This window comes from Natator depressus, chromosome 18, assembly GCF_965152275.1.
Source record: "Natator depressus isolate rNatDep1 chromosome 18, rNatDep2.hap1, whole genome shotgun sequence".
Classification (NCBI taxonomy): domain Eukaryota; kingdom Metazoa; phylum Chordata; order Testudines; family Cheloniidae; genus Natator; species Natator depressus.
This window is the reverse complement of record NC_134251.1, coordinates 2,022,064-2,048,727: the sequence shown is the minus strand read 5'-3', so window position 1 is coordinate 2,048,727 and position 26,664 is coordinate 2,022,064. Positions and strand designations below refer to the sequence as shown.

The window sequence follows — 26,664 nt, the reverse complement described above, 5'->3', positions numbered from 1 at the left end:
AACAGTCACCAAATATGTTAAGGGCTGTTATAAAGAGGATGGGGTTCAATTGTTCTCCATGTCCACTGAAAGTAGGACAAAAAGTGATGATCTTAATCTGCAGCAAGGGAGAGTCAGGTTAGATATTAGGAAAAACTTTGAGTATAAAGAAAAGGAGTACCTGTGGCACCGTAGAGACTAACAAATTTATTTGAGCATAAGGTTTTGTGAGCTACAGCTCACTTCATCGGATGCATCCGAAGAAGTGAGCTATAGCTCACGAAAGCTCATGCTCAAATAAATTTGTTAGTCTCTAAGGTGCCACAGGTACTCCTTTTCTTTTTGCGAATACAGACTAACACGGCTGCTGCTCTGAAACCTTTCTAAGTATAACGGTAGTTAAATGCTGGAACAGGCTTCCCAGAGAGGTTATGGAATCCCCGTCGTTGGAGGTTTTTAAGAGCAGGTTGGATAAACCCCTCTTGGGGATGGTCTAGGTTTACTTGGTCCTGCCTCAGCGTAGGTTGCTGGACTAGATGACGTCTCAAGGTCCCTTCCAGCCCGACATTTCTATGATTCTCACTCTTTTTCTGGCCCAAATAATACTAAATTATTCAATTAAACTGGAACTACTTCAACAGGAGAAATTGAGGGAGACCCCCCTCAGAATAGCCCCTAGCCCTCATTGAAAGGTGGCAGATCCCTGTTCAGATTCCTTCTCCCCAAGAGGGGACATGACCCAAGCATCTCCCACAGCCTGAGCGAGTACCTGAACCACTGGGCTAAAGCCTATAGGGTGGGCCTCTCTTTTTTCCTCCTCCTCCTCCATCTGTTTTGTGTGAGCTAGGCAGCCTCTGAAACGCCTGCCAGACTGAGCCCTGCGTGCAAGTTAGGTAGAGGAATGACTATGTTGCCCCAGTTTGTGGATCACAGTCTAGGACACCTGGCTCTCTCCGTTCACTGTATAGGGAGCCTAAGCAGCAGATTCAGCGTTATGGATCCCAGTATTGTTCCTGAGATTTTCTAGGCACCTTTAAAAGTTTGGCACCATGATGTTTGGCGTCATAGTGCCCAAGACCTTTGTGGATCCAGCCTTCCTTACTTCCTTTAAATGAAAGCTGAGAGTCTCACTTAGTCACATGATTGCAGGAGCTTTAAGAAAACCTGCAAGTATCACTGGACTTGCAATAAAATTACAAGAGTTGGCCATGCTGAAAAAGCCGTTTGTTTTCATTGAAATTAAAAATAAAACATAGCCCTATTCCTAGTCAGAATTATGTCTCCTAAGAGCCCTTTTCTATTACATCAAAATGTTGGGCCTGAATTAACAGGAACAGCCTCACTTGAAAACCACGCTGTACCTGAAAACATTGTGCCCTGTGCTTACAAGTAACGTGGTCGGCCCATCCCGTCTCAAAACTCCTTTGCTGAGATGCTTACAAGATGCTTAACTGGCAGTAGTTAGGCAACTAGGACCACAGCCCAATGTGCTGGCCAGTATTGTCTCGTCCATCTGCTGTCTCTTGTCTCGGACTTGGACTGTGAGCTCCGGGGAGCAGGGGCCATCTCTTTGTTCTGTGTTTGTGCAGCACTAGAGCCATGGGGTCCTGGCCAGGTGCTCTCACAATACCAGTAATAAATCACCAGAATTCCTACATCTGATAGCACGCTGGGCCAGATTTTCCAAAGAGCCCCAGGCAAGATTTCCAAGGGCTCAACCCTTACAGCTGGGGCCAGATGTTCCAAAGACCTCAGCTCCCATTGGATAAGGTCCGAGTTTGCACAAGCACTTTGCTTCCAGCAGCCCCCATTCTGACACTTATGGCTGGGCTGGCAAAAGTGCCCTGCACCCAGCATGCCGAGTCCCTGAGCATCCTAAGTGGAAACAGCTCTTTGGAAAACATGTCGGTGTATAGTCGGTTCCCCTCTTTCTCTTTTATAGTCAGTTTCACTGCTTCTCCTGGGTGTCCTCAGTAAGTCACTCCACCCAGTCTGCAAGGATCTTTTGACAGTGATAGGGGAGAGAACATTTTTTTTAAACAATGGGGAAATGTGATTGCAACAAGGGGATGGAGGCAAACACACCTGACCCTCCCATTTTAAACCGACTAGATTTCAAGCTGACTGTGTCCCTTGGAAAAAAAATCTCATTAACAGGGTTTGCAGTAGCAGTGCGATTCTGAAATAGCGGATTCTGGAGCAAAGTGTCACATGGGTGTTGGAGGCAGGCTGAGGTTGCTCTCAGGGGTGGGGACAGCATGATTCCACAGGAGGGATGAGTGGAGTGGTGTGTGGTGAAGGGAAGTAAGCTGGGATTTAAGGGCAGCGAAGGTGCTGTTAAATATCCTTAACGTTCTTTCCACAGGCAAGCAACTGGGAGGGAGGGGGAAGGTCAGCGGTGCTGGGTGCTGTAGGGAGGAGAGACTGAGTCAACTGTGGGGTGAGGTGCCAGGGGCTCCCCAGCTGTAACACTGACCAGCCTTGCAGAGTGACGAGGTGTAGTGCCATGAAGACGCAGGGTGCAGTGTCAGTGCCTGGCACAGCCAGAGAGCAAGGCTGGGTGCTATAGTGAGGGAGTAATGGCCAGAGCAGGGAGGTGTGTGGGGAGCCCAGGGGTGGAATACTTCTGGGCACGCAGGTCTGGAGAAGGGGTCTCAGCAAACCTGTAGAGATGATTCATTGATTCCACTCCAGGAGAGCTCGGTAATCGTTGAGTCTGAGCTACTGGGCAGTTCCTGGAGCCGAGCTTTCAGAACCCAGCCAGTCTGCAGAGCACGTCTCGAATTCGGAATGAGAGAGATGAGCCCTGAAAATAGAGTGGAAGGGCTGCACGTCTGGAGCCTGGGGCCCTGGCAGAGTTGGCTGTGGGGAGCTCAGGGCTGGGCGGGCTGTGGGTGAGGTGTGGGGGGCAGTGGCAGAGCTGGGTGTGGGGAGCTCAGGGCTGGGCAGGCTGTGGGTGAGGAGTGGGGGGCACTGGCAGAGCTGGGTGTGGGGAGTTCACGGCTGGGCAGGCTGTGGGTCAGGAGTGGGGGGCAGTGGCAGAGCTGGGTGTGGGGAGCACAGGGCCGCGCGGGCTGTAGGTCAAGCCAGGGGCACTGGCAGAGCTGTGTGTGGGGAGTTCAGGGCCGGGCACGCTGTGGGGCAGGAGTGGGGGGCACTGGCAGAGCTGGGTGTGGGGAGCTCAGGGCTGGGCGGGCTGTGGGGCAGGAGTGGGGGGCAGTGGCAGAGCTGGGTGTGGGGAGCTCAGGGCTGGGGGGGCTGTTGGTGAGGCGTGGGGGGCAGTGGCAGAGCTGGGTGTGGGGAGCTCAGGGCCAGGCGGGCTGTGGGTGAGGAGTGGGGGGCAGTGGCAGAGCTGGGTGTGGGGAGCTCAGGGCCGGGCGGGCTGTGGGTGAGGCGTGGGGGGCAGTGGCAGAGCTGGGTGTGGGGAGCTCAGGGCTGGGCAGGCTGTGGGTGAGGCGTGGGGGGCAGTGGCAGAGCTGGGTGTGGGGAGCTCAGGGCCGGGCGGGCTGTGGGTGAGGAGTGGGGGCAGTGGCAGAGCTGGGTGTGGGGAGCTCAGGGCCGGGCGGGCTGTGGGTGAGGAGTGGGGGGCAGTGGCAGAGCTGGGTGTGGGGAGCTCAGGGCCGGGCGGGCTGTGGGTCAGGCGTGGGGGGCTCTGGCAGAGCTGGGTGTGGGGAGCTCAGGGCCGGGCGGGCTGTGGGTGAGGCGTGGGGGGCAGTGGCAGAGCTGGGTGTGGGGAGCTCAGGGCCGGGCGGGCTGTGGGTCAGGCGTGGGGGGCTCTGGCAGAGCTGGGTGTGGGGAGCTCAGGGCCGGGCGGGCTGTGGGTCAGGCGTGGGGGGCTCTGGCAGAGCTGGGTGTGGGGAGCTCAGGGCCGGGCGGGCTGTGGGTGAGGCGTGGGGGGCTCTGGCAGAGCTGGGTGTGGGGAGCTCAGGGCCGGGCGGGCTGTGGGTCAGGCGTGGGGGGCTCTGGCAGAGCTGGGTGTGGGGAGCTCAGGGCCGGGCGGGCTGTGGGTGAGGCGTGGGGGGCTCTGGCAGAGCTGGGTGTGGGGAGCTCAGGGCCGGGCGGGCTGTGGGTGAGGCGTGGGGGGCTCTGGCAGAGCTGGGTGTGGGGAGCTCAGGGCCGGGCGGGCTGTGGGTCAGGCGTGGGGGGCTCTGGCAGAGCTGGGTGTGGGGAGCTCAGGGCCGGGCGGGCTGTGGGTGAGGCGTGGGGGGCTCTGGCAGAGCTGGGTGTGGGGAGCTCAGGGCCGGGCGGGCTGTGGGTGAGGCGTGGGGGGCTCTGGCAGAGCTGGGTGTGGGGAGCTCAGGGCCGGGCGGGCTGTGGGTCAGGCGTGGGGGGCAGTGGCAGAGCTGGGTGTGGGAAGCTTAGGGCCGGGCGGGCTGTGGGTGAGGCGTGGGGGGCTCTGGCAGAGCTGGGTGTGGGGAGCTCAGGGCCGGGCGGGCTGTGGGTGAGGCGTGGGGGGCTCTGGCAGAGCTGGGTGTGGGGAGCTCAGGGCCGGGCGGGCTGTGGGTCAGGCGTGGGGGGCTCTGGCAGAGCTGGGTGTGGGGAGCTCAGGGCCGGGCGGGCTGTGGGTGAGGCGTGGGGGGCTCTGGCAGAGCTGGGTGTGGGGAGCTCAGGGCCGGGCGGGCTGTGGGTCAGGCGTGGGGGGCTCTGGCAGAGCTGGGTGTGGGGAGCTCAGGGCCGGGCGGGCTGTGAGTGAGGCGTGGGGGGCTCTGGCAGAGCTGGGTGTGGGGAGCTCAGGGCCGGGCGGGCTGTGGGTCAGGCGTGGGGGGCTCTGGCAGAGCTGGGTGTGGGGAGCTCAGGGCCGGGCGGTCTGTGGGTGAGGCGTGGGGGGCTCTGGCAGAGCTGGGTGTGGGTAGCTCAGGGCCGGGCGGGCTGTGGGTCAGGCGTGGGGGGCTCTGGCAGAGCTGGGTGTGGGGAGCTCAGGGCCGGGCGGTCTGTGGGTGAGGCGTGGGGGGCTCTGGCAGAGCTGGGTGTGGGGAGCTCAGGGCCGGGCGGGCTGTGGGTGAGGCGTGGGGGGCTCTGGCAGAGCTGGGTGTGGGGAGCTCAGGGCCGGGCGGTCTGTGGGTGAGGCGTGGGGGGCTCTGGCAGAGCTGGGTGTGGGTAGCTCAGGGCCGGGCGGGCTGTGGGTCAGGCGTGGGGGGCTCTGGCAGAGCTGGGTGTGGGGAGCTCAGGGCCGGGCGGGCTGTGGGTGAGGCGTGGGGGGCTCTGGCAGAGCTGGGTGTGGGGAGCTCAGGGCCGGGCGGGCTGTGGGTCAGGCGTGGGGGGCTCTGGCAGAGCTGGGTGGTGCTGTCGGGGAAGGAATGAGGGTGGTGTGTGGCTCTGTTGTGACTCTTCTCTGCTTGTCTGTCCTGTGCAGTCCTCTGCCAAGAGCCTGCGAGCCACCATTGGGGAGGCCTTTGAGCGGCTGCACCGGCTCCTGCGCGAGCGCCAGAAGGCCATGCTGGAGGAGCTGGAGGCCGACACCGCCAGGACTCTGACCGACATCGAGCAGAAGATCCAGCGCTACAGCCAGCAGCTGCGCAAAGTGCAGGAGGGCAGCCAGATCCTGCAGGAGCGGCTGGCTGAGATGGACAGGCATGCCTTCCTGGCCGGCATCGCCTCGCTCTCGGAGAGGTACTGGGGGGTGGGGGGCATCACCTGGCTTTCAGAGAGTGCATATGGCCTTTGCAGCCCAGCACTGTCTCAGTGCATCTCCCTGGACAACAGCTTTTCCCTCTCGTCAGCACCCAGCCCAGACTGGCCCAGCCCAGCCCAGGACAAAGCCCTTCCTGTTATGGCTCCCTCCCATCCATTCCTAGTCCCTGATCATCCTGAAGGCCCGCTTAGCCCCACCCCCACGGAAGGGTTTAGTAGGTGAGGACAGGACCTTTCTAGTCCAGAGCAGCTCCCCAAACCCACCCTGGCACCAACGGGACACTGCCAGGGTGTGCACACCGCCTGGCCTCACTCAGCGCTCCCATGGTGTATGCACCCCAGGGCCCATGTGGCTGTGACCCAAGTGGCAGTGCCCTATGCTCCTGCCAGAGCTCCTGCCTCTAGGCCAGGCCCTCACTCAATTGACCCCCTACCTCTGTAACGTCTCCCCTTCCTCACCAGCAAACCCCACATTGCAGTAGGGGAACTGCAGAGGCTCCGTGCTAACCAGCTTGACTCTCCAACCAGGCTCAAGGGAAAGATCCATGAAACAAACCTCACGTATGAAGACTTTCCTACCTCCAAATACATGGGCCCCCTGCAGTACACGATCTGGAAATCGCTCTTCCAGGACATCCATCCAGGTATGGTTCCCCAGCCCAGGGAGAGCAGCCTGCTCCCTCTAACATACTACAGGCCTTTCCTGGCATAATGTGGCAGCTGGGGCCTCTGGCGTGATTATCAGAAGTGCTGAGCACCCACAAGTCTACTGGTCTGAGGGCGGTGATGCTCAGCCTCCCTGCAAATCCTGCCGTGTGGGGAGAGTCGCCTTAGCTAGGTAAATACAGGCTGCTGGGCCCAGCCTTTGTGCTAGGAGGGATTAAACTGCAGACAGATGGCCGCTGTGGCCCCCTCAGGGCATTGTGGTCTGACGCCGGCAGGAAAACCCTGCACGTAGGGCCAGATTCTGAACTGGAAGTCACAGGGCTGCAGAAAGAAAAGGAGGACTTGTGGCACCTTAGAGACTAACCAATTTATTTGAGCATACGCTTTCGTGAGCTACAGCTCACTTCATCGGGTGCATTCAGGGCTGCAGGACTCAGCACGTCAGCTGGGGACGAGCAGCAGCAGACTGTATGTGACGTGCCGGTGCCTGCTGGGCAGCAGTGCCTGAGATCCAGCACCTGGCGTGTCCATGATGCGCCTCTGTCAAAGGGGCCCCGGCTGTGTGGTTTGATGTTTCTCCTGTTCTAAGGCTCTGCGGGAGTCCTGGGGGCTCCCCCTTTAGGGACCTGCAAGTGGCAGACTGGTGAGGGGACAGAATCCTTTGCCTCCAGGTCACTGGTTCAAATGCCGCCCCCTCCAGTAGTTGCACGTGGCTGCTCCGTGACCCATGCAAAATCCGAATGGGCAGAAAGCTGAGCACCGAGGCAGCAAAGCGCCCATTGACTGCAGTGGGGTGAGAGTGCCTTGGGGAGAACACCCTGTGTCTGGGGGGTCCTGAGATCCTGCAGGGACAGGGCCCAGAGCCTATGCACCACCCTCCCCTTCCCTCCCCCCCCACCGCTGCTGCTGTTCCCCCAGCCAGGGCCATGCATGTCCTAGTGTGCAGCCCAGACACCAGCTCCTGTTCCTGGGAGAAGGGAGAACGCATCAGAGGCTGACAAAGGCCCTTTCCGCAGGGCTGCTCCCACTGCTATGGTAACGGGAGCTTGGGGGCCTGCAGTGCAAGGATACGGCCCCAGATGGAGCTGGCCTGGAGACTGGCTGTGGGAGGCAGGGCCCTGGAGGCAGGCTGGGGAGTGGGGGGTTAATCCAGGGAGGTGGGGGTTAATTCCATTTCTAGCTGGGTTTCTCGTCACTGAGCTCAGTGTCTGATACAGACATTCGCAACCCATGGTTATTAATTAGCCGATCCATCCCCTGGGACATGGAGTGTTCTGCTGAGACACAGTGACCTGTAAGAGAGCTTGCTCCAGGCCTGCTGGCCTTCCTGCTCTTGTTTATTCGGGCCCCACCCTCTGTCCTGCCCGGGCATAAGGTCTGTCGAGTACCATTACACTTGCCTGGATGTGGCTAAAACTGCTCTGTGCCAGCTCTGCCATTGTTCCAAACCCATCTGCCTTTGCACTCCGCACAGCAGCAGCCCCGCTTGAGCTGACACGCTGCCTGCGGCCCCAGTGGGCACGAGCTCCTTTGGTGGGTTGGCGGGATCTGGGTTGCAAAGAGCCAGGCTCCGAGTGGTGCCCGCCCATTGTGACTGTGGGTTTCCCTTTTAGACCAAGTTTTCTCCCCCTGCCCCCTCCCCCATCCACAAAATAAGTCAGATTGGCCTCAGAATTGGTAGGTTAGACCCGGGGCCATGGTCAAATTTGTCTACAAATTTTGAAGTGACTTGGACAAGGGCTTCCTGAGTTATGACTGTCTAATCATGGAGGCATTCCACACCATTCCAAAAGCGCCTGTGGGGGGTGGAGTTTACCACTCTGCAGCAAAACCAAGAGAAAGGAGAGGGATGAAATCACCGTGCCTGGCTCCCCTCACTGAGCTCGAGTGCCTGGCACCAGCCTTTCGCTGATGAATGTGAAGTTACCAATGGTGTTAATTAATATCGCTGGGCAGCATCAGCTCTGCCAAGCCCAGCGCGGGGCATCTGTGAGCGCTGGGGACCTGAGCTTCCATAGAGGAGGCTGTGGGCCTTTCCCCACAGGAACCCCCTCGCTGGGGGCTGGGCAGTGGTGGGAAGAGAGAACTGCTTGTCCAAAGCTTGTGAGGGAGCCAGAGTCTCTATGGATCCTGGGGCCCCCAGCAAGGCACCCCAGGAATCTACTGCCCCTGCCAGCCTGGAGCTGACCTTGTACTCCTGCCCTGTGGCTCCGAGCAGCGTGGGGCCCCTCTTGCCAAACCCCAGGAGGTCTGTTAGATGGAGCAGGCAGGGAGCTCTGGTGCTTCCCACCAGCCACCCCACCTTCTCCTTCTCCAGTGCCCTACTCCCCCTTGCAGCAAGATTCCTGCCCTCTCGGGCCTCCTGGCTCCACTCTCCCCTTTTCCCCCTATATCCATAGACCCACCCTCATCAAAGATTTCTTGAGGCAGGGTTGGGGCAGGGGCTGTCACCCTCTGTAGCTCGCTGCGGGGATCCCACCACAGACACCAAGGAAGCTGCGGCTTGTGCTGGAGCATCCCACATTGAGGCTACACCTGCACTGGCCCTGGGGTGTAATTTCGAGACGTACCCACACTAGCTCTGATCGAGCTAGAACGCTGCAAATAACGCTGCAGCCACAGCTGCACAGATGGGGGAGGGTTAGCCGCCCTGCGTCCGCACCTAGGGTCTCAGGGAGGTTGTATGTGGGGCGGCTGACCTCTGGCGCCACCGTGGCTACCTATCTATTTTTAGTGTGCTCACTCAGTCAGAGCTAGCCTGGGTACATCTCGAGCTGGGAGCCCAGCAGAGCCAAGCCCTGTGACACACCTGGTTGATGTGTTTGTTATCCCACCCCAGATCAGCTCACCCAGGGCGTTGATCTGTGTGTCTAACTCCCACCATTGGGTGAGCTCTCAGAGATGTAGCCGTGGTGTGGGGTCCCCCAGAAAGGCCCCAAAGCATCAGCCCCCATCTCCGAGGCCCTGGCACATCTGTGCATGTGGTCTGTACTCTGGCAAGAGCATTCCCTACCTCTTTGCATCTTCCTCCTCCTAAAGGAAGCTTCAGTGCCAAAGGGATTGCTAAGCAGTGTCACGGGTGCGATTTTAAATGCAGCCGAGGCACTGGCAGAGCCTAGCTAGCTATACTGCCTCTCCCATGCTACAGGGCGCAAGAAGGTCCCTCCAACAGCTTTCCCCGCCTGTGGGGCCAGTCCCTGCGCGGAGCACAAGGGCAGATGGGGAGTTACAGGGGGCTGGCTGCCGAGCCACCTGACTGACCCCATCACATGTCCCTCAGCACAGCCCCCTCTGGTGTCCCTGCGGCTCTTTGTGAAGTGCTGTCTGTGTGAGGGGTGGCTGGGTGGGTGCTTGTAGGCCCCTATTTTGGGGGCATTTACATTCCCCTTGCATAAGCAAGTGCTTTGCCTGTAATTGACTAGCCGTGTGGGGTGTGGCTAGGTTCTGAGCCCCTTCCTGTCCCTCTGCTTTCCCAGTGCCAGCAGCCCTCACGCTGGACCCCGTCACAGCTCACCAGCGTCTCATCCTGTCGGATGACTGCACCATCGTGGCCTACGGCAACTTGCACCCGCAGCCGCTGCAGGATTCACCCAAGCGCTTTGACGTGGAGGTGTCGGTGCTGGGCTCAGAGGCCTTCGGCAGCGGCGTGCACTACTGGGAGGTCATCGTCTCGGAGAAGACCCAGTGGATGATCGGGCTGGCACACGAGGCTGTCACCCGCAAGGGGAGCATTCAGATCCAGCCCAGCCGCGGCTTTTACTGCATCGTCATGCACGACGGCAACCAGTACAGCGCCTGCACCCAGCCCTGGACCCGGCTCAATGTTAAGAGCAAGCTAGAGAAAGTTGGCGTCTTCTTGGACTATGACAAAGGCCTCCTGATCTTCTACAATGCTGATGACATGTCGTGGCTGTACACCTTCCGGGAGAAGTTCCCCGGCAAGCTCTGCTCATACTTTAGTCCTGGCCAGAGCCATGCCAATGGCAAGAACGTGCAGCCACTCCGCATAAACACCGTCCGGATCTAGGAGGGAGCAGAGAAGGGAGCCTGGAGCTGTATAGAGCCTCCTGGCCGGCAGGCTGAGTCCAGAGTCCCTGCTAAGACAGTTCCCACCTACTCCTTTCTGCAGGCTCTGGGGCTGTGCCATTCCTAGCTCTGACCTCCTGGCATTATCCGGATGCAGGAGGGTGCAGGGCTGGGGCTGGGGGGTTGTGGGGATGGAGGGAGGCCATGGAACTGTTGGTATTTCAGTGTGAGAGGATGCAGCATTCCTGCCTCCCTGTCTACGTCAGTTTCCAGACTAACCCAAGGATCCGGGCTGAGTGTGGACATCCAGCTGGCTATCCCTGGCATGACCCCGGCATTGCCATGGGCACTCTGCCAGGATGGATGCAGGTGGGACCCTGTGCTGTTGGAGCCTCCTGCTGGCATGGAGCAGAGCTGCTGCTGAACCGCTGCTTGGTATCTCAGCTCACCTGTGAGCTCCTAGCTGGGTTTGCTCCTACAGACAGAGCATGAACCATCCTGCACAGGGCTAGTGACCTGGCAGCATCTGCACTTAGTATGTGTTACATTGGCACTCAGGGGCCCCTGGCACCAAGGAGTCAGGATCCCGTGCTGCTAGGCCCTCTGCAAAGAAGTGGGTGGCAGCCTCTGCCCCAGAGAGCTGCAATCTAGGTTTATGACAAGGTGCAACTAAGGGGGAGAGGGTGGGGACGGACAAGGGGGAGGGTTAGATGAGCATGTTTTGCATAGTGGGCTGCAGCCTGGGCTTGCCAGCTGGGCTTGCAGTTCCTTTTAGCAGCAGCTGGAGGCTGAGGCAGCGTTGCCCTATGCCTCCCTGAGAGCAGAGGGCTCAGATTGCCAGAGGTAAAGTCATAGAGCCACCAGGTCATCAAGCCTGACCGCCTGCATGTCACCGGCACCAGCACCACCCCGCACCCGATCCTGAATCCAGCAACTGAAATGAGACCAAAGGTGCTCAGTCCACAGGAGCCTGGGTTGGCAGTGCCCCAGGCAGAGCACAGGCGGGGCTGATGGCGGGGAAATGACTGAGATACACCCAGGTAACCCTGGCAAGGGACCCACCCACTGCAGAAGGCAGCAGAACTGCTCCCTCAGCTGATCCCAGTACAGGGCATGGGTGTCTGAGCAGGGATGGGGTGTGCGCATGACCCCAACGAGGCCACCCTCCCCCAGGCCAGTTCCCTCTTGTGTGAGACCCTCCCCCCCAGCTGTCCCCTTCACCAGGTTCGTTGGCTTGGGCAAAATCTGCCAAGAGGAGCCTGGATTGGAGTACCCCGGGAGCCAGCCTGGCTCCGCAGTCTGATGGCTGCCTTAGGGGCACACATGGCTGGTGCCTGGCCCCAGATCTGCCATGGGTAGGGGCCAGCTGAGGTGCATGACCCTCAGCCCAGCACCGGTGGAGCCTGCTCCGGCACTGTATGCCACAGTCCTCGCTGAAGCCAGTTTGGCACCAGGGAATAATGGTCAGCCGTGATCATGGCTTGGTCCTGTGGCAGCTGCCTGTGGGCTTCCCTGCCCAGAGCCCTGCGTGGACAGAACAGTTACTGCACCTGTGTAACCAGGCTGGCTGGTCCTCCTGGCGTCACGGGTAGTGTGACACTGCCGAACACGTTGCTGGTGCTGCTCTGCGTGCATGCCCACGGGGCGCTCTGCCCCTGCTCAAGCATGGTGGGACAGCAACTCAGGTTTTCCCAGAATGCACTGCTACCAACACCTAGGTAGCAGAGCACGGATGCACCTGGTGCGTTGGCACAGCTCCCTGGTGCTGCAGGTGGATCAGGTGAGTGTCAGTTACTGAGCACAGTGCACGTGCAGTGTGGGCCGCGCCCCTTGGAGCAGTTTGTTTCCTACGGAGTGGAGTGTTGACCTGCGGGTTGCCAGGACAGATCTGTGACTGTGACCGTGTACCCGGCTCCGGAGGCATACGTTCCTCCCTCCACCTCGCTCTGGAACCAGTTCCTTGGCTCTTGTCAGTGAGCAAGATGTGCTTCAGGTTTCCCCGCACCCTCTCCCGGGTGGAGGTCACCTCTCGGGGGAATGCCTGCAGCTGCCTGGACTCGGGCAAACGCCTGAGCTGTGCAGTGGGCAAGGGCGGAGGGGGCTGGAGAAGAGGAGCCTGGGGAGGTGGGGGTGGGCTGGAGGAGAGGAACAAGGGATATCAGAGTAAAGGGTGGGGATAGGCAAGGTGTGTGAGGATAGGATAGGAGCGTGTGAGGCGGGTGACAGCAATAAGCAAGGAGTCCAATTTCCTCTCTCCAGCTGGGGCAGCCTGAGCAGGGCCCCAGGAATCAGCAGCTCCTGGTTCTTTGTGCCATGGCCTCTCCCCGTGCACGGTGGGGCAGACAGGTGATGGGACAGTGCTCAGCCCAGTGCGGCCTGGCAGGCGCTGCTCCTGGCCCGTGAGGGACGCGCTCGCACGCTACCTGGGCAATGGCATTTTGCCAGGCATTGCTAGTCATACAGAGGCAGCCAGAAGGCGGCAGCCTTGGCAAGTACCCTTGCCGTGGGAGGGGCTGGGATCGCCTAGCCCGCCTGGGTCTCCGCACGGAGCCACCGTCAGTACTGGCACCTTCACAGGCTCCAAACGCTGTGTCTTCCAAAGGCCCGTACCAGGAAGCATGACGGGCTGGGCTCCTTGTTCATGATTCATAGATTCGTAGATATTTAGGTCAGAAGGGACCATCATGATCATCTAGTCCGACCTCCTGCACAACGCAGGCCACAGAATCTCACCCACCCACTCCTGCGATAAACCTCTCACCTATGTCTGAGCTATTGAAGTCCTCAAATCGTGGTTTAAAGACTTCAAGGAGCAGAGAATCCTCCAGCAAGTGACCCGTGCCCCATGCTACAGAGGAAGGTGAAAAACCTCCAGGGCCTCTTCCAATCTGCCCTGGAGGAAAATTCCTTCCCGACCCCAAATATGGCGATCAGCTGAACCCTGAGCATATGGGCAAGATTCACCAGCCAGATACTACAGAAAATTCTTTCCTGGGTAACTCAGTTCCCACCCCATCTAATATCCCATCACAGGCCATTAGGCCTATTTACCTTGAATATTTAATTACCAAAACCATGTTATCCCATCATACCATCTCCTCCACATGGGGCAGAAGTTAGAGCACGTGACCTGGGTGGCCAGCACGCAGCGAGTAGTCAGTGCGATCAGCTCCTGCCGGCCCAGCAGCCAAGGGGGACGGGAAGCGCTCCAGTGCGTACAGGTAGGGACCTTGGCCGGGAATCTGGATTGAGTAGCTAACACTAGAGAGGCTGAGACCTAGACTTTCCTAACAGGGGCTTCTGTTTTGGGGGGCCCCTTGGGCCTGATATCCAGGGGCACTGAGCGAATACCACCAGTGCCCATCAACACCAGCTAGAGCCTGGAAGAACAGGCCAAAAGGGGCTCACAACAGGCACCCAAAAGCAGCTGCTATGACTGAAGACATAGGCCTCACATTGTAGCCAGTTAGTGGTAGCACCTAGCCCAGTTGGCACTAAGCCCATAGCTGGCCCAGGAGCCGGGGCCACTGGTCTGCACCCAGAGCAGCAGGGAGGCTAGCTGGGGGAAGTCCTGCCACCGGGAGGCGTGGAGCCTGCAGATTTGCCTTGGGGCTGTGGCAAGGGGTTGAAGGACAGATCTGGACAGGAGACATCAAAGCCGGGCCCTGTCTGTGGAGATCCTCATGGGGCAGCAGGGAGCTATGCACAATGATGGGGAGCAGGCACAAAGCTGAACATTGAGGTAGTTCTCTTGAGGCTGCCTGGAGCCCATCTGGTGCTGGCCTGATGCCTTTACTCCCGTCTCAGGTCAAAGGCTCTGAGCCTTCAGCAGGAGTGTGTTTGTGACGGGCCCCTGGGAATCAGTTCCATAATGGTGAGAACCCTGAGGCAGGGAAATAGACCCCCATGGAGGCAGGTGGGGCCCTGCACACCAGGGCTTTGAGAAGGGCAGGCGGCTGATGAGACTGTCCACTCTATAGTCACTGATCTCAACGCATCCGACAACAGAGCAAGAGCATCACGATCTGCAGTTACAGCTGGGGAAACTGAGGCACAGAGAGGTGAAGGCACTTGGCCAGAGTCCCACGCAGCTCTGGGACTGATACCAACAGCAGATTCCTGGTTCTGGGCCCTGTCACCTCCCCCAGACCCAGGCTGGGCTTGGCTAGGTGCCCCAAGGGGAGAAGTCCATTGCTGGCAATGGATGTCACCAAACCCTCCCCCTCACTGCACCAAGAAGCCAGTGGAAGCACAGGGACCTTGGACTTGCTGTGGTGCCTTTGTGGGCAATAGCGCCATGGTAGTAGTGTCTGAATGGCAGCCAGGAGGTCCCATGGGCAATGGGTGCAGAGACAATGTGGCAACATGACGGGTAGGGTGGCAGCCCCACACCTGTGTGGCTCCAGCCCGGCCCAAGGCAGCTGGCGTGTGGTGAATTTCACATGGCAACAGACTTGCTAAGTCCAGGTTTTGTGAGCACCAAGGAGCCGCTGTCTGCAGGTATTTGGAGAGACAAACGGGGTGTTCCCCACTGATATTTCTTGGCTCTGGGGACTCCAGGCTGATCATGTTGCTTTTTAAATGAACGAACTTGGGACATGTCAGGGTCTCTGGTCTGAGCAAGGAGGAAGCAGCCAGCTGTGCTCACTCTCTGTACAAGTGTGCGCAGCAGCCTGGTACATTGCTGCCTTGGGCACATCTGCTCCGTGCACTGAGGGGAGAAGGGCGTGGACAGGGATTGCTCTGGTTGTATGAAGAGCCCGTTCTCCCCTTCCAGAGATCCAGCTGAGACATGAGCCACCCACCATAAGGACTCAAGATCCAAAGGACACTAGATGTTGTGACTGGACTCAGGCCCTCCTGTCCTCCTACCCATGTGAGCTGGATCACATGCAGTGTGGTTTGCTTCTTGCCCCTTCTGGGGCCATGTCAGCCACCAGGCTCCCTGGAGACTTTCTGTTCAGTGAATGGCCAACGCTAATTGCTGCTCTGCAGCCTGGCCTGGCTGCTCACTTGGTGACAGAGAGGGGAAGAATAATGCTCCCCCATTTCACGGCTTCCACTGGAGGTAGCTGATGAGCAACACTTCCTCCTACCAGGAGGGCAGAAAGCCCAACTCCAAGGCACCAGCTGGCCATTCTGTGCTGAGTGCCTGGCTGCAGACTCCCCCACCTGGAGAGCTACTCCCCTCTCTGAGTACATTGCACACAGCCTGGTGGATGTAGGGGAGCAAAACCCAACATCACTGGTGACGTGGTGTCTGCCCCATCCTGGCCCAGTTCTTTCTGGGAAAAAGAGCTCCAGCTTGCAGATCAGGCTGAGGACGCTATTTGGAGGGAGGTGCTGAAACTCAGCCCCATCCCACTTTGGGGATGAATCCTGAAAACTCCTTCTGTGTGTAGGGAGTCCTATGGGGTGTAGCCCCATGAGGTTACTCGTCTGAGCAGGTTCAGCCTCTTGTCAAGGAGGCTGCTCTGTTGACGTCACTGAGAAATCCCGAGGTATGGACAGGAGCTGCAGGGAGAGAGCTGGTGTGGTGGGGGGACAGCATCCTTCTGTAGCCTGGCAGGATGGAGTGTCCCAGGGTAGTGCACCCACGGGCTGCGATCCTGCAAGGCAAGCTCAGTGCCTGGCATGAGTTGGCCCTTCCTGGCTTCACCATCCAAGTGACTCCAGTGCCTGCTGGGTGCACTTCCACCTCCACCACCTGCCTGCGTGCTCCGCCAGTGCTGTGGTTTTTCCTTCTTCAGAAGCTGATGGATTCTGTATTTATTCCTAGTTCCGTAGCAGGCCGTCTCTGACTGCTGCAATAAAGGCAATTTTTTAAAAAAGGAATGGAAACTTGTTTCTGCAATGCAGCCGCCCCCAGAGCTCCTGCCTTCCCCTCCTGGCCCATCTCCTTGCAGACGCCCCGCGGATTGCATGCAAACACAGACAAAGGACAACACTGCAGCTGGCAGCCAGACCTGCAGAAAGGCTGCCATTCGCATGCTATTGTTCTGCCGAATGGATCTCCACTGGTTCATAACATTCCTACCGCACCCCCCCCCCCCGCCAAGGTAGCAGGCATGATACACCGTTCTTGGGCCCGATTCTGTTCTCACTGGTGCAATTCTATTGACCTGAATCAAGTGACCGCTCATGGATAACTCTGAGAACAGATTGGGTCCTTTATCTATGTGCCACAGGAATCAGGCCCTACCACACTACAGGCCTGACTCAGTGGAGTCACACACACTGGGTTTTACAGCATTGTAGCCATGGGACCTGATCCTCCTCTCAGTTACAAAATACTGCTGTTGGCAACTGTAATGCTCCTCTCTTGGGGAGCGTGGCCGTGTGGTCATGGCTGCAAGTCCTGACATTCAAGGGGATTGTGGGAGGGGAGCCCAGGCACTCCTACTCCACTGAGCTCTGATCCAGGGCCCTTTGAGCTACTGGTAGTCTGGCAACCAAGGCTGCTTTAAGGTTGTCCATCCTGGGCCTCTTCCTCTCATCCACCCCCCTGGGGTCAGCTCAATCCAAGGCTTTCCCCTGGTGGGGAGATCCAAACCACAATGAGTAAGAGGAGATTACCCATGTCCACTGGATCCTTCCCTCTCTGGTTGTCTCTGGGGTGGGTCCTCCTTTCCCTCAGGTAGGGCCCCTTTGGGCAGCTGTTTCAGAGCCGTTAGGCTTCCCTCTGCACTGCTGGAGCTGTGGGCTGCAGATCTGCTCACCTCCAGCTCTGCCACCCAAATGAGCTAATTCCTGGCCTTTTAATTCCTTCAGCAGATGGAGTATTTGCTGCAGGTGTGGCGGGGTGGGGCTGGCTGAGCCCAAAATAATCCCTTAACCCCTTATTGCCCAGCACCCCATCACAGCAACAAAGAGCCAGCCAGCCCTAAGGCACAGCCAGACAACTCAAGATGCATAGGTAAACTGAGGCACCGGGAATGCCCTGATACTGCAATGATGGCCATATTTGTGCCAAGATAATGACTTGCCCAAAGTCTCAGAGCTAGTCAGTGACAGGGACCCTGATTCCCTCTCTGCTGCTGTTTCGCTAAGACAATTCCATCTGTGTTAGACGAGGGTTGGGGGAGAGGAGCTGGATGGAGTCTCCTGGGTATTATGCATCATTGGCCTGGCTCCTCCAGCCATCCAGGATTACAGAAAATGCAGGACTAGCTAAGCGCCCCCCACCCCCATTTCTGCTGACAAAATGAGCTCTCTTACCAACTCCTCTTCCTAATGGGTGAGCTGCAGCGAGCCAACTCTGTACCACGACCAGGACTTTCTCCAGAGGGAGCCTTGGCAGTGCCATCTGCAGTTAAGGACGTCATCTGTCAGCTCAGCGTGGCCACGCCTGGGCCTGCATTCAGAGGCGCCAACTGAATTGCAAAGCTGCTGTCAGTGCTGACTCTCAAGCCAGCTCGTGAGGGGGCAGAGCCTCCTTGTGCACTTGCAAACAAGCGAGGGAGAAAATAGATTCGGGGAAAATAAGGAACAAAGGATTTGCACAGACCAAGTGGAGCCACAAATGCAGATTCTGCCCTCAGTTACCAAATGGGGCAAAGCCAAAGGGACTCCACAGTAAACAGTTTCAGCTAAAGTTTTCATTTGGGGGTTTAGAAATTTACATTTGTTGCTTTACAAAAGCCAAGATTTTTTTGAAAACGAAAACCCAAAAATTGTTACTGAAAAAATCGCCCCCCCGGGGGGGGGTGTCATTAAGTTTTCCCATAAAAATTCAAAAGAAAGAGACAAAAGAAATTTCCTGCAAAAGATCATTGGGGCTCTTTGACTGGCTCAGGCGGCTGCTGTGGAGCAGAACCAGGCCCCGAGAGCCCAGACGAAGGCCAGTGCTGCACTGGAAGCTGGTGCCAGTATAGCAATGTGGGCTACAGGGAGCGACGGGCAGGGAACTGCTTTCCTGTCCAGCAAAAACTTTGAGCGTTTCAAAAAAACAGGTCCGATATCCCATTGGGCTGAAGCTGAGCCTTTCCACATGCTCCATGTGACTCTAGCCTGGGAGAGTCCAACTGGTGGGCTGGGCATTCAGCGGGGATGTGGGAAGCCCATGCTTACACACCCTCAATGAATTAGTATTTTTTAACAACAAATGCCCGTCCAGTTCTCCCTAGGGGTGTGATTTTAATTTTAGCAACATGTCTATCCTGGCAAAGGCCTTGCGTCGACACAGGTACACTGGCAGAGAAGGGCTTTTGCCGGGACAGCTTAGTTTGCGGGGGGAACGGCTGCAAGAGTCACTAGCACAGTGCTCTGCGTCTCCACTAGGAGGATTTGCAGCGCTTCTCTACTGCCAAAGAGTCTCTCGGTACAAGCTGGACTCGTCTGAAATGAACCCGTGGAGAGAGTTTATTACTCTCCTAATTACTCCTCTAATTAGCCACCTTGAAGCAAAACCAAGGGCCATGTGGGCCACTTGGCTGCCTTTCTGGGCCTCACAGGGAGTCAGTGCTGGCGGTGCTTTGTGGCTGCTGCCAGTGCTGGACAGAGCAGAGCTGTCAGTCCCAAGAGCCCACAGCCCAAAACCTTTGCAGGAACACTAATGCACCAACTGTGGGCTTGATACTGGTCTCATCTGGTGAAAATCAGGCTTGCTTCCAGTGACGTCAATGGGCTTGCACCAGTCGGAGAGGTGGCTCTACATTTCTGTGCCCCTTGAAGCAACAGAACCCTCCCTTTCTGCAGGCGCCCACCGGCAGTCAGCAGGTTGCTGCTCTCCCACCTGTAATGATGCTGCCTCTGGCGGGACACAACTGAGAGTATCAGTTCAGGACAAATTGCTGAGAGCAGGGCAGTCACTGCCCAAGGCTGGGGGTCCTTTATTACTACGGCACAACCCAACCAGCCAAACAGAGAGGACTTCAGTTTTATCCCACTGGCTAACCAGAAGTCACACAAGCAATTCCCTCAGATACTCCAGTTCCCTCGTATCACCACCAGTGCCCCTCGTTATGGGGATAAATGGTTATGAAAACCAATACCCCAGTAAAAGAAAAAAGGTTCTCTCGATCCCAAAGGACCAAGCCCCAGACCCAGGTCAAGTCAGATCTTACCCACAAATCACGCTGTTGCCAATCCTTTAGACTCTAAAATCTAAAGGTTTATTCGTAAAAGGAAAGAAATATAGATGAGAGCTAAAACTGGTTAGATGGAATCAATTACATACAGTGATGGCAAAGTTCTTGGTTCAGGCTTGTAGCAGAGATGGAATAAACTGCTGGCTTTAAATCAAGTCTCTGGAGTACATCCATAGCTGGGATGGGTCGTTCAGTCCTTTGTTCAGAGCTTCAGTATAGCAAAGTCCCTCCAGAGGTAAGAAGCAGGATTGAAGACAAAATTGAGGAGCTGCAGCAGCTTTTATAGTCTCTTGCCATGTGGTCTCTGCTTCCTTTGTCCCAAAGACACGCTGTCCATCCCATGGCCTGGAAACACCTCAGAGTTCTGTCCCTAGGCAGGTCCCTGCACACCTTGCTGAGTTCCCAGGCGTGTCTGCCTTCCCTCAGTGGGTCAGTTGTGTAGCTGATGGTCCTTAATGGGCCATCAAGCAGGCTAGGCAGTGCTGATGTCACAATGTCTGGGGTGTCACCCAGAAGCATAGCACAAGTTTGATATACAGACAGTATAGAGTCAATACTTATAACTTTAAATACAAAAATGATACCTGCATACAGATAGCATAATCCTAACCAGCCAACCATAACCTTGTCTTAGACACCTTACATGACCTCCTTTATACAAGAGTTGGTGCCACTACAGGACCTTGGTTGCAACAATCATCTATACGGTCCCTGTTTGTGTCAATAATGTCACACACACACACACACACACACACACACACACACACACACACCCTGCTCTCATCCTAAAGCGGGTCCCTGTGGTCAGTGCTTCTGCGCCTGGCAGGCTCATGGTATCAGGGCGGGGTCAGGAGCTGGGCTAACAGGGATTTATCCCCAGTGCCAGCTCCACCCACATTGAGGAAGTGCCTGGTAGAGTCTGGAGGAGGAGGGCTGCACCCACAGTTCTCTCCCTGGGGGGAGGAGAAAAGAGAGAATGATCCCCTCCCCCCGTGGCAGCTGTCCATCAGTGTACAGCTTCCAGCCACTCAGATATTACGGTGGCGATGGCAGCTGAGGCAGCCTGCAGAGAAGAGACCAGGTTTCCTGGAGAGAGGTAGGGAGGGTGTGACGGGCTCCCCAGGGTGAGGCCTGGGACTGTGAGACCGCTGTGCTCCCTGAACTCTCTCCAGTCTGGGCTGTTTCTCACAATGCCTTGCTAGTGACCTGCAGCAAACCCTTCCAGGCGCTGTGATCACTCAGCACCACCACATGTGGAGCCCCACACCCAGCTCTATTGCATGGATGCTCCCAGAGCCACTCATGAATCACACAGAGAAAGGCCCCGGAGCCAAATCCCCCCAGCTCCCAGCACTGTACCTCAAGACGAGTAGTGCAAATTTACCACTTCAGCAATGGAAAATGGACATACACCAGCCTTTGCAAAACCTGAGCAGATTTGCCACACACTTCATACAAACTCACTGGTAAAGATAAATAGTTAAACAAATGTATTGACTATAAAGGATAGCTTTTAAGTGATATTAAGTGATAGGCAAAAAGTCAGAGTTAGTTACCAAAAGAAATAAAATATAAGCACACAGTCTAAACTCTCAACCCTATTAGACTGGGCAACATCTAGACTAAGCAGTTGTTTCTCACCCCACTGGATATTTCAGTTCATAGTACACAGATTTCACCCTTAAAACCAGGCCAGTCCACTCACTTGGAATCTTCAGTCTTCTCCTGAGTGTCTTTGTTGCTTGCAGCTCAGATGGATGAAGGAGAAAGGCCAAGCATGTGGCCACTGTGTCTGTTTTATACCAGTCCATGTGCTTAGAAAACACAACTCCAGGCATGTCTGGGGGGCTTTGCTGAGTCTCTCCAAGCAAGATTGAGCAATTCCCCTGGTGTGGCCTCATGCAGGTGAGTCATTGAATTGTAGCTCCCTTGCTGGACAATGGCTGTTGATGCGTTGTTTGTTTGACACCCTACCTGAGCGTTGGTTACTTTCCTTGCTGTTGCCTCTGGGGATCTAATATCGGGCTGATTCCCCAATTTACAGCATGTTTCAGTGACAACCATATAACACAGTTCTCATAACTTCATATTCATTAATGATACACATCTATGGTTAGGTCAGAGTTTCTCAAACTGGGGGTTGGGACCCCTCAGGGGGTTGCGAGGTTATTACATGGGGGGTCATGAGCTGTCAGCCTCCACCCCAAACCCCGCTTTGCCTCCAGCATTTATAATGGTATTAAATATATTAAAAAGTGTTTTTAATTTATGGGGGAGGGCACACTCAGAGGCTTGCTATGTGAAAGGGGTCATCAGTAAAAAAATGTGAGAGCCACTGGGATAGAGAAATGACTTTCAGCAGATGGTAACCTTTCCCCGATACCTTACAAGGCCTGCTTTAGATGCAAGATCATGATTATATAAAACTGAGGAATATGGGGAAAAATTAGTGGGTGCTCTACACCCACCGGCAGCTAAGCGCCCCTCCCAGCCCCACCTCACCTCCTCCTCCACCTCTGCCTCCTCCCCTGAGCGCGCCGCGTCCCCGCTGCTTCACCTACCTCCCAGCGCTTGCTGCCGCCAAACAGCTGTAGCAGGCTCCGGGAGGGAGGGGGGAGGAGAGGGAATGTGGCGCTCTCAGGGAAGAAGGCGGGGAAGAGGCAGGGCTGGGGCAGGGATTTGGGGAAGGGGTCGAATAAGGGAGGGGGGAGTTGGGGGGGACTTTGGGGAAGGGGTTGGAATGGGGTTAGGAGGGGGCAGGGCAGGGATGGAGTCAGGGCAGGGCCAGAATGGTTGGCATTCCCAGCATGGAGGCCAAATTCCAGCTCCTCCAGGAATGGTTCCACTTCCTCCAGCTCAGCTTTGCAGCCCAGTGGCATGGGTAGCAGCAGGACGCTTGCTCTGCCTAGCCTGAACCTGCTCTGATTTCAGTCTCCTGGGCTAGCGCCAAGCTGTCAGGTGGGGCCCAGCACCTGGCCCCGCCAGGAGTCTGCCTAGTGCCGATGGTATTCCCTGCCCTGAAGTGCCATGCCCAGGTAAGGGCTGGTACATGCACCTGGCCCTTGGGACACATTTTCTTCAAGTGGCTAGAGCCAACCTCCAGTGCATTCTGCTCTGTCCAAGTCCATACAACCCTTCCTCATCAGGCCTGCAGCTGCCAGCCACCTCCCCAGCTCCCTTACCCCAGCTGAGCTCTGGGGTGCAGAGAGCAGACGCTCCCTGAGGCAATGGAGTGGAATAAAGCCGCGGCTAGAGGAACCCTCCGTCTGGCTGCCTGGGTGCTCAGAGGAGATGAGGCCACTGGGTGTGGGTTTGATGTTAGCTGCAGGAGGTCTGGGTTGCAGCAGCTGCTCAGCAAGCATGGGCCGGTCGCTTCCTGCTGTGATGGCTCCTGTGCTGAGCAAGTCTCACGGCCCCTTTTTACTCAGCTGGCTGGACCGCCCCAGAAACGTGATGACTCCTGCCAGCCCTGCAGGGATGGGCCCAGCCCTGGGGGAGCTGGCTGGTGGCTGTTCTGCCTCCTGCAGCGTCGCCAGGGCAGTCAGGTAAGGTGCCGACCGCAGCGTCCTTGTCTCTGAGGCGGCGGAGGGCCGAGAAGGGGTTGCAGAGCCCAGGGCAGTGGGCTGTGCTGGACGGCTGGAAAATCCCCCAGTGTCTTGGGGACGGAGCCTGCTGCAGCTGATCCCAGGATGGGGAATGAACAGGGTCCCTGCCAGAGCCTTTTTAGACCACTTTTGTGGGTATAGACGTATTTCAGCCCCCTTCCGTTTCGTGCTCTCGTAGCAGCCTGGTAGGGTGACCATACGTCCCGTTTTGGCCAGGACGGTCCCTTTTTTAACCCCTGTCCCAACCGTCCCGGCTTTTTTTTTTTTTTGTGGCAAAAGTGGGCATTTGTCCCAATTTCTCTTGCTGACTTGATCAGTTGGCAAGAGCAAACAGGACAGATGCCCACTTTCGTCAAAAAAGTGGGGTGTGGGTCAGGAGGGAGATGCCAGCCCCATGCAGGGGGAGAGGCAGAGTTCCCGTGGGGGGGGGGGGGAGGAAGGATTCCAGCATGCGGGGGACAGGCAGGGTTTGAGTGACCAGTGACAGCCTCAAGCGGGGGGGCTTGAGTGACCAGGGAGAGGGGCGGCAGTCTTGTATAATTTTTGGTGGTGCCCAGAACCCGCCCCTGCCCAAACTCCACCCGCCACCTGCCCAAGGCTCTGGGAGGGAGTTTGGGTGGGGGAGGAGGTCTGGGGTGCAGGCCCTAGGCTGGGGCAGGGGATTGGGGTGCAGGCTCTGGGAGGGAGTTTGGAGATGGGAGGGGGTGCGGAGGGAGGGGGTGCAGGGGTGAGGGCTGTGGGGTGTGGCTGCAGGTGAGGGATTTGGGGTGTGGGAGGGGCTCAGGGTGAGAGTAGGAGTGTGGGGGTTGAGGGCTCTGTCTGGGGCTGGGGGGGTTGGGGGCTTAGAGAAGCTCAGGGCTAAGGCAGAGGGTTGGAGTGCAGGGGGATGAGGGCTCTGGCTGGGACTGGGGATAAGGTGTTTGGGGTGTTGGAGGGGCTCAGGGCTGGGGCAGAGGGTTGAGGGTGCGGTGGGGGGGGTGAGGGCTCTGGCTGGGACTGGGGATAAGATGTTTGGGGTGTTGGAGGGGCTCAGGGCTGGGGCAGAGGGTTGAGGGTGCGGTGGGGGGGGTGAGGGCTCTGGCTGGGGGTGTGGGCTCTGGGCTGGGGCAGGGCTGGGGATGAGGAGTTTGGGGTGCAGGCAGGCTGCTCCGGGACGGGGGCCAGAGAGGAGGACTCCCCCCAGCCCTTTCCCTGCTGGCAGCAGCGAGCTCTGGGGGAGGAGCCCCCCTTTCCTGCCCCCCCAGCAGCACTCACCCCCACCACTGTCACTGCATGTGCTCCTAGGGCCCCTCTCAGGCCCAGGAATCTCCCTCGCCTCCCCCATGGTGGGTGCCAGGGGGTGCTGCGTGCGCTTCCCCCCGTGCTGTTGTCCCTGACCGTAGCCTCACTGGGGGTGGGGGATGGGGCTGCCTCCTTGTCCAGCGTGGGGCAGGAGCGGTGACTGCGGGCGGGGGGCCCCCTGTGCTGGTGGAGGGTCCCGGCGGAAAAGGGAAGGGTCTGAGGGGGAAGGGCAGGCTCAGAGTCAGTCTGCCCTGGCAGTCGAGTTGGGGGCACTGGGACTCTGCGGCAGCAGCTGCTGCAGGGAGGCGCATGGAGCTGCAGGGCAGAGGCAGGGCTGCTGGGCTGGGGTGCCTGGGGGCAGGAAGGGGAGGCCGGGGGACACTCGTAGGAGGCGCGGGGGGGAGGCAGGTGGGGCCGGGGGGGGACACCTAGCCCCAAATATGGGTGGAGCTGGGCCCCTGGGCTCTGAATATTGCTGGTGCCAAGGCACCAGGTGGAAATAGAACTCATGCCTGGGGTCTCCCATGGGCGGGGGGGTCAGGTGAGCGGCTGGGGCCTGCCCAGCGGGGGGAGGGAGTGGCTGGGAGGAGGGAGTGGGGAGGGCGAGTGGCTGGAGGGGAAGGGGTGGAGGGGGCGAGGGTGAGTGGCTGGGGCGGGGGGGAAGGCGAGGGCCAGCCCTGCATGGTGTCCCATTTTCCCATCTGGAAATATGGCCACCCTAAGGCTGGGGCTTGGCGTTCCCAGTGGCACTGCAGGCCCACAGCATCGCTCACCAGCCACATTGCCAGACCCACAGGGAAAGGGGCTGGAGTGGAGCAGTTAATAGCCAGGCTCTCAAGGATCAATCAGGTACCTAGGTGGTACCCACAGGCCAGCAAGGGAAGTGTAAGCTGCATGTTCTCATGCAGAGGGAATTGACAAATGTTCCCCAAGTCCCCAGAGGACCCTGATTGTTGCTCTAACAAGGGTGGATGCAGCTGCTAAAGGGACAATGAACCAAGGGTCAAGAAATTAAGTCTGATGGACAGCCAGGATAGGGTGGAGCCAGGCTGGCTATGAACGGAAGAGTGGAGGGCTAAGCCTGCGGTGGGGACTGGCGATTGTCCGAGAGCCCTTCATCTGGCTTGGATTGACTAAGTGACACAAGTGCCCGAAGAAGAGGAAGGCCAGTCAAATGCCAGATGAGACACAGTGAGAGGTGCCATCTCTCTATCAGGGTTTCATAGTGTCACCCAGCACCCTTAGCACTGAGAGAGTGAAAATCCTTCCCTGGAAGAAGATGAGGAGGAAGAAAAAAGATTTTTTCTCAATTTCAAAACCTGAACTTTTGATTAAAAATTTAGAGGGGAAAAAAGATTTTTCAAAAAATTCTTGCAGAAAACCATTTTCAAAAGGCCCTAGTTTGTACCAGGCTCCTGTGGTGACGTGGGTGCCCTCTGGTGGCACGTTACCCGGGTTTAACAGAACCCAAAGCAGTGGTAACTAACTGTTTCTCTCCAGCCAGTGTTAGGAATAAATCAATGGGGGAACAGCTCCTCTGGCTGATAAATGATTGAGGCAAACCAGAGCGCTTTCACCTAAAACTACACACACATGCTGTAGCAGTGGGTTCAGAGCATCTTAAATCTTTATATTTACCAAATTTAAGATGGTTTTGAGGAATCAGCAGCCGGGTTCTGCAGGGGGAGGAGGAGGCACCTTCCATCTAGTTGCTGGGGAACTTAGGTGTCAGATCCTTGCCCAACGAAAAGTTCCTTCAGATGCTACAAAGCACACTTTCTAACTAAACTTTTTACACATTTTCTCAGAACAAAGCACATAACTCATAATAGCTCCTAACAGGCTAACAATTTCCCTAGCAACAGCCAGTAACAATTCACTATTCTCCTTATCAACAAAACATTTCTAATCATAACAACAATAAACCTTACATGTCAGAGGTGCCTAAAACCAAGGCCAGCTGTCCAAACATTCTTTCTGTTTTCAGGGAACCGCAACTCCCTGTCATAGAATCATAGAATATCAGGGTTGGAAGGGACCTCAGGAGGCCATCTAGTCCAACCCCCTGCTCAAAGCGGACCAATCCCCAACTAAATCATCCCAGCCAGGGCTTTGTCAAGCCTGACCTTAAAAATATCTAAGGAAGGAGATTCCAGCACCTCCCTAGGTAACGCATTCCAGTGTTTCACCACCCTCCTAGTGAAAAAGTTTTTCCTAATATCCAACCTAAACCTCCCCCACTGCAACTTGAGACCATTACTCCTCGTTTTGTCATCTGCTACCACTGAGAACAGTCTAGATCCATCCTCTTTGGAACCCCCTTTCAGGTAGTTGAAAGCAGCTATCAAATCCCCCCTCATTCTTCTCTTCCTCAGACTAAACAATCC

At 57.2% G+C, this 26,664-nt stretch overlaps 1 protein-coding gene and 1 pseudogene across 2 annotated transcripts in view; both read left to right on the top strand.

Moving 5' to 3' along the window:
• Positions 1-10,491, top strand: part of TRIM62 (tripartite motif containing 62) — a 43,718-nt gene extending 33,227 nt beyond the window's left edge. Inside the window, exons 2-4 of one of the 2 annotated variants that reach the window (XM_074975425.1) lie at positions 5,333-5,589; positions 6,139-6,254; positions 9,753-10,491. In XM_074975425.1, the coding sequence (XP_074831526.1) occupies positions 5,333-5,589; positions 6,139-6,254; positions 9,753-10,303 (924 nt within the window). In that variant the 3' untranslated portion in view covers positions 10,304-10,491. The remainder of the gene's footprint in view (positions 1-5,332; positions 5,590-6,138; positions 6,255-9,752) is intronic. The other variant, XM_074975424.1, reaches the window with a different exon arrangement.
• A 1,543-nt stretch (positions 10,492-12,034) lies between these two features.
• Positions 12,035-26,664, top strand: part of LOC141974364 (tyrosine-protein kinase STYK1-like) — an 84,223-nt pseudogene continuing 69,593 nt past the window's right edge.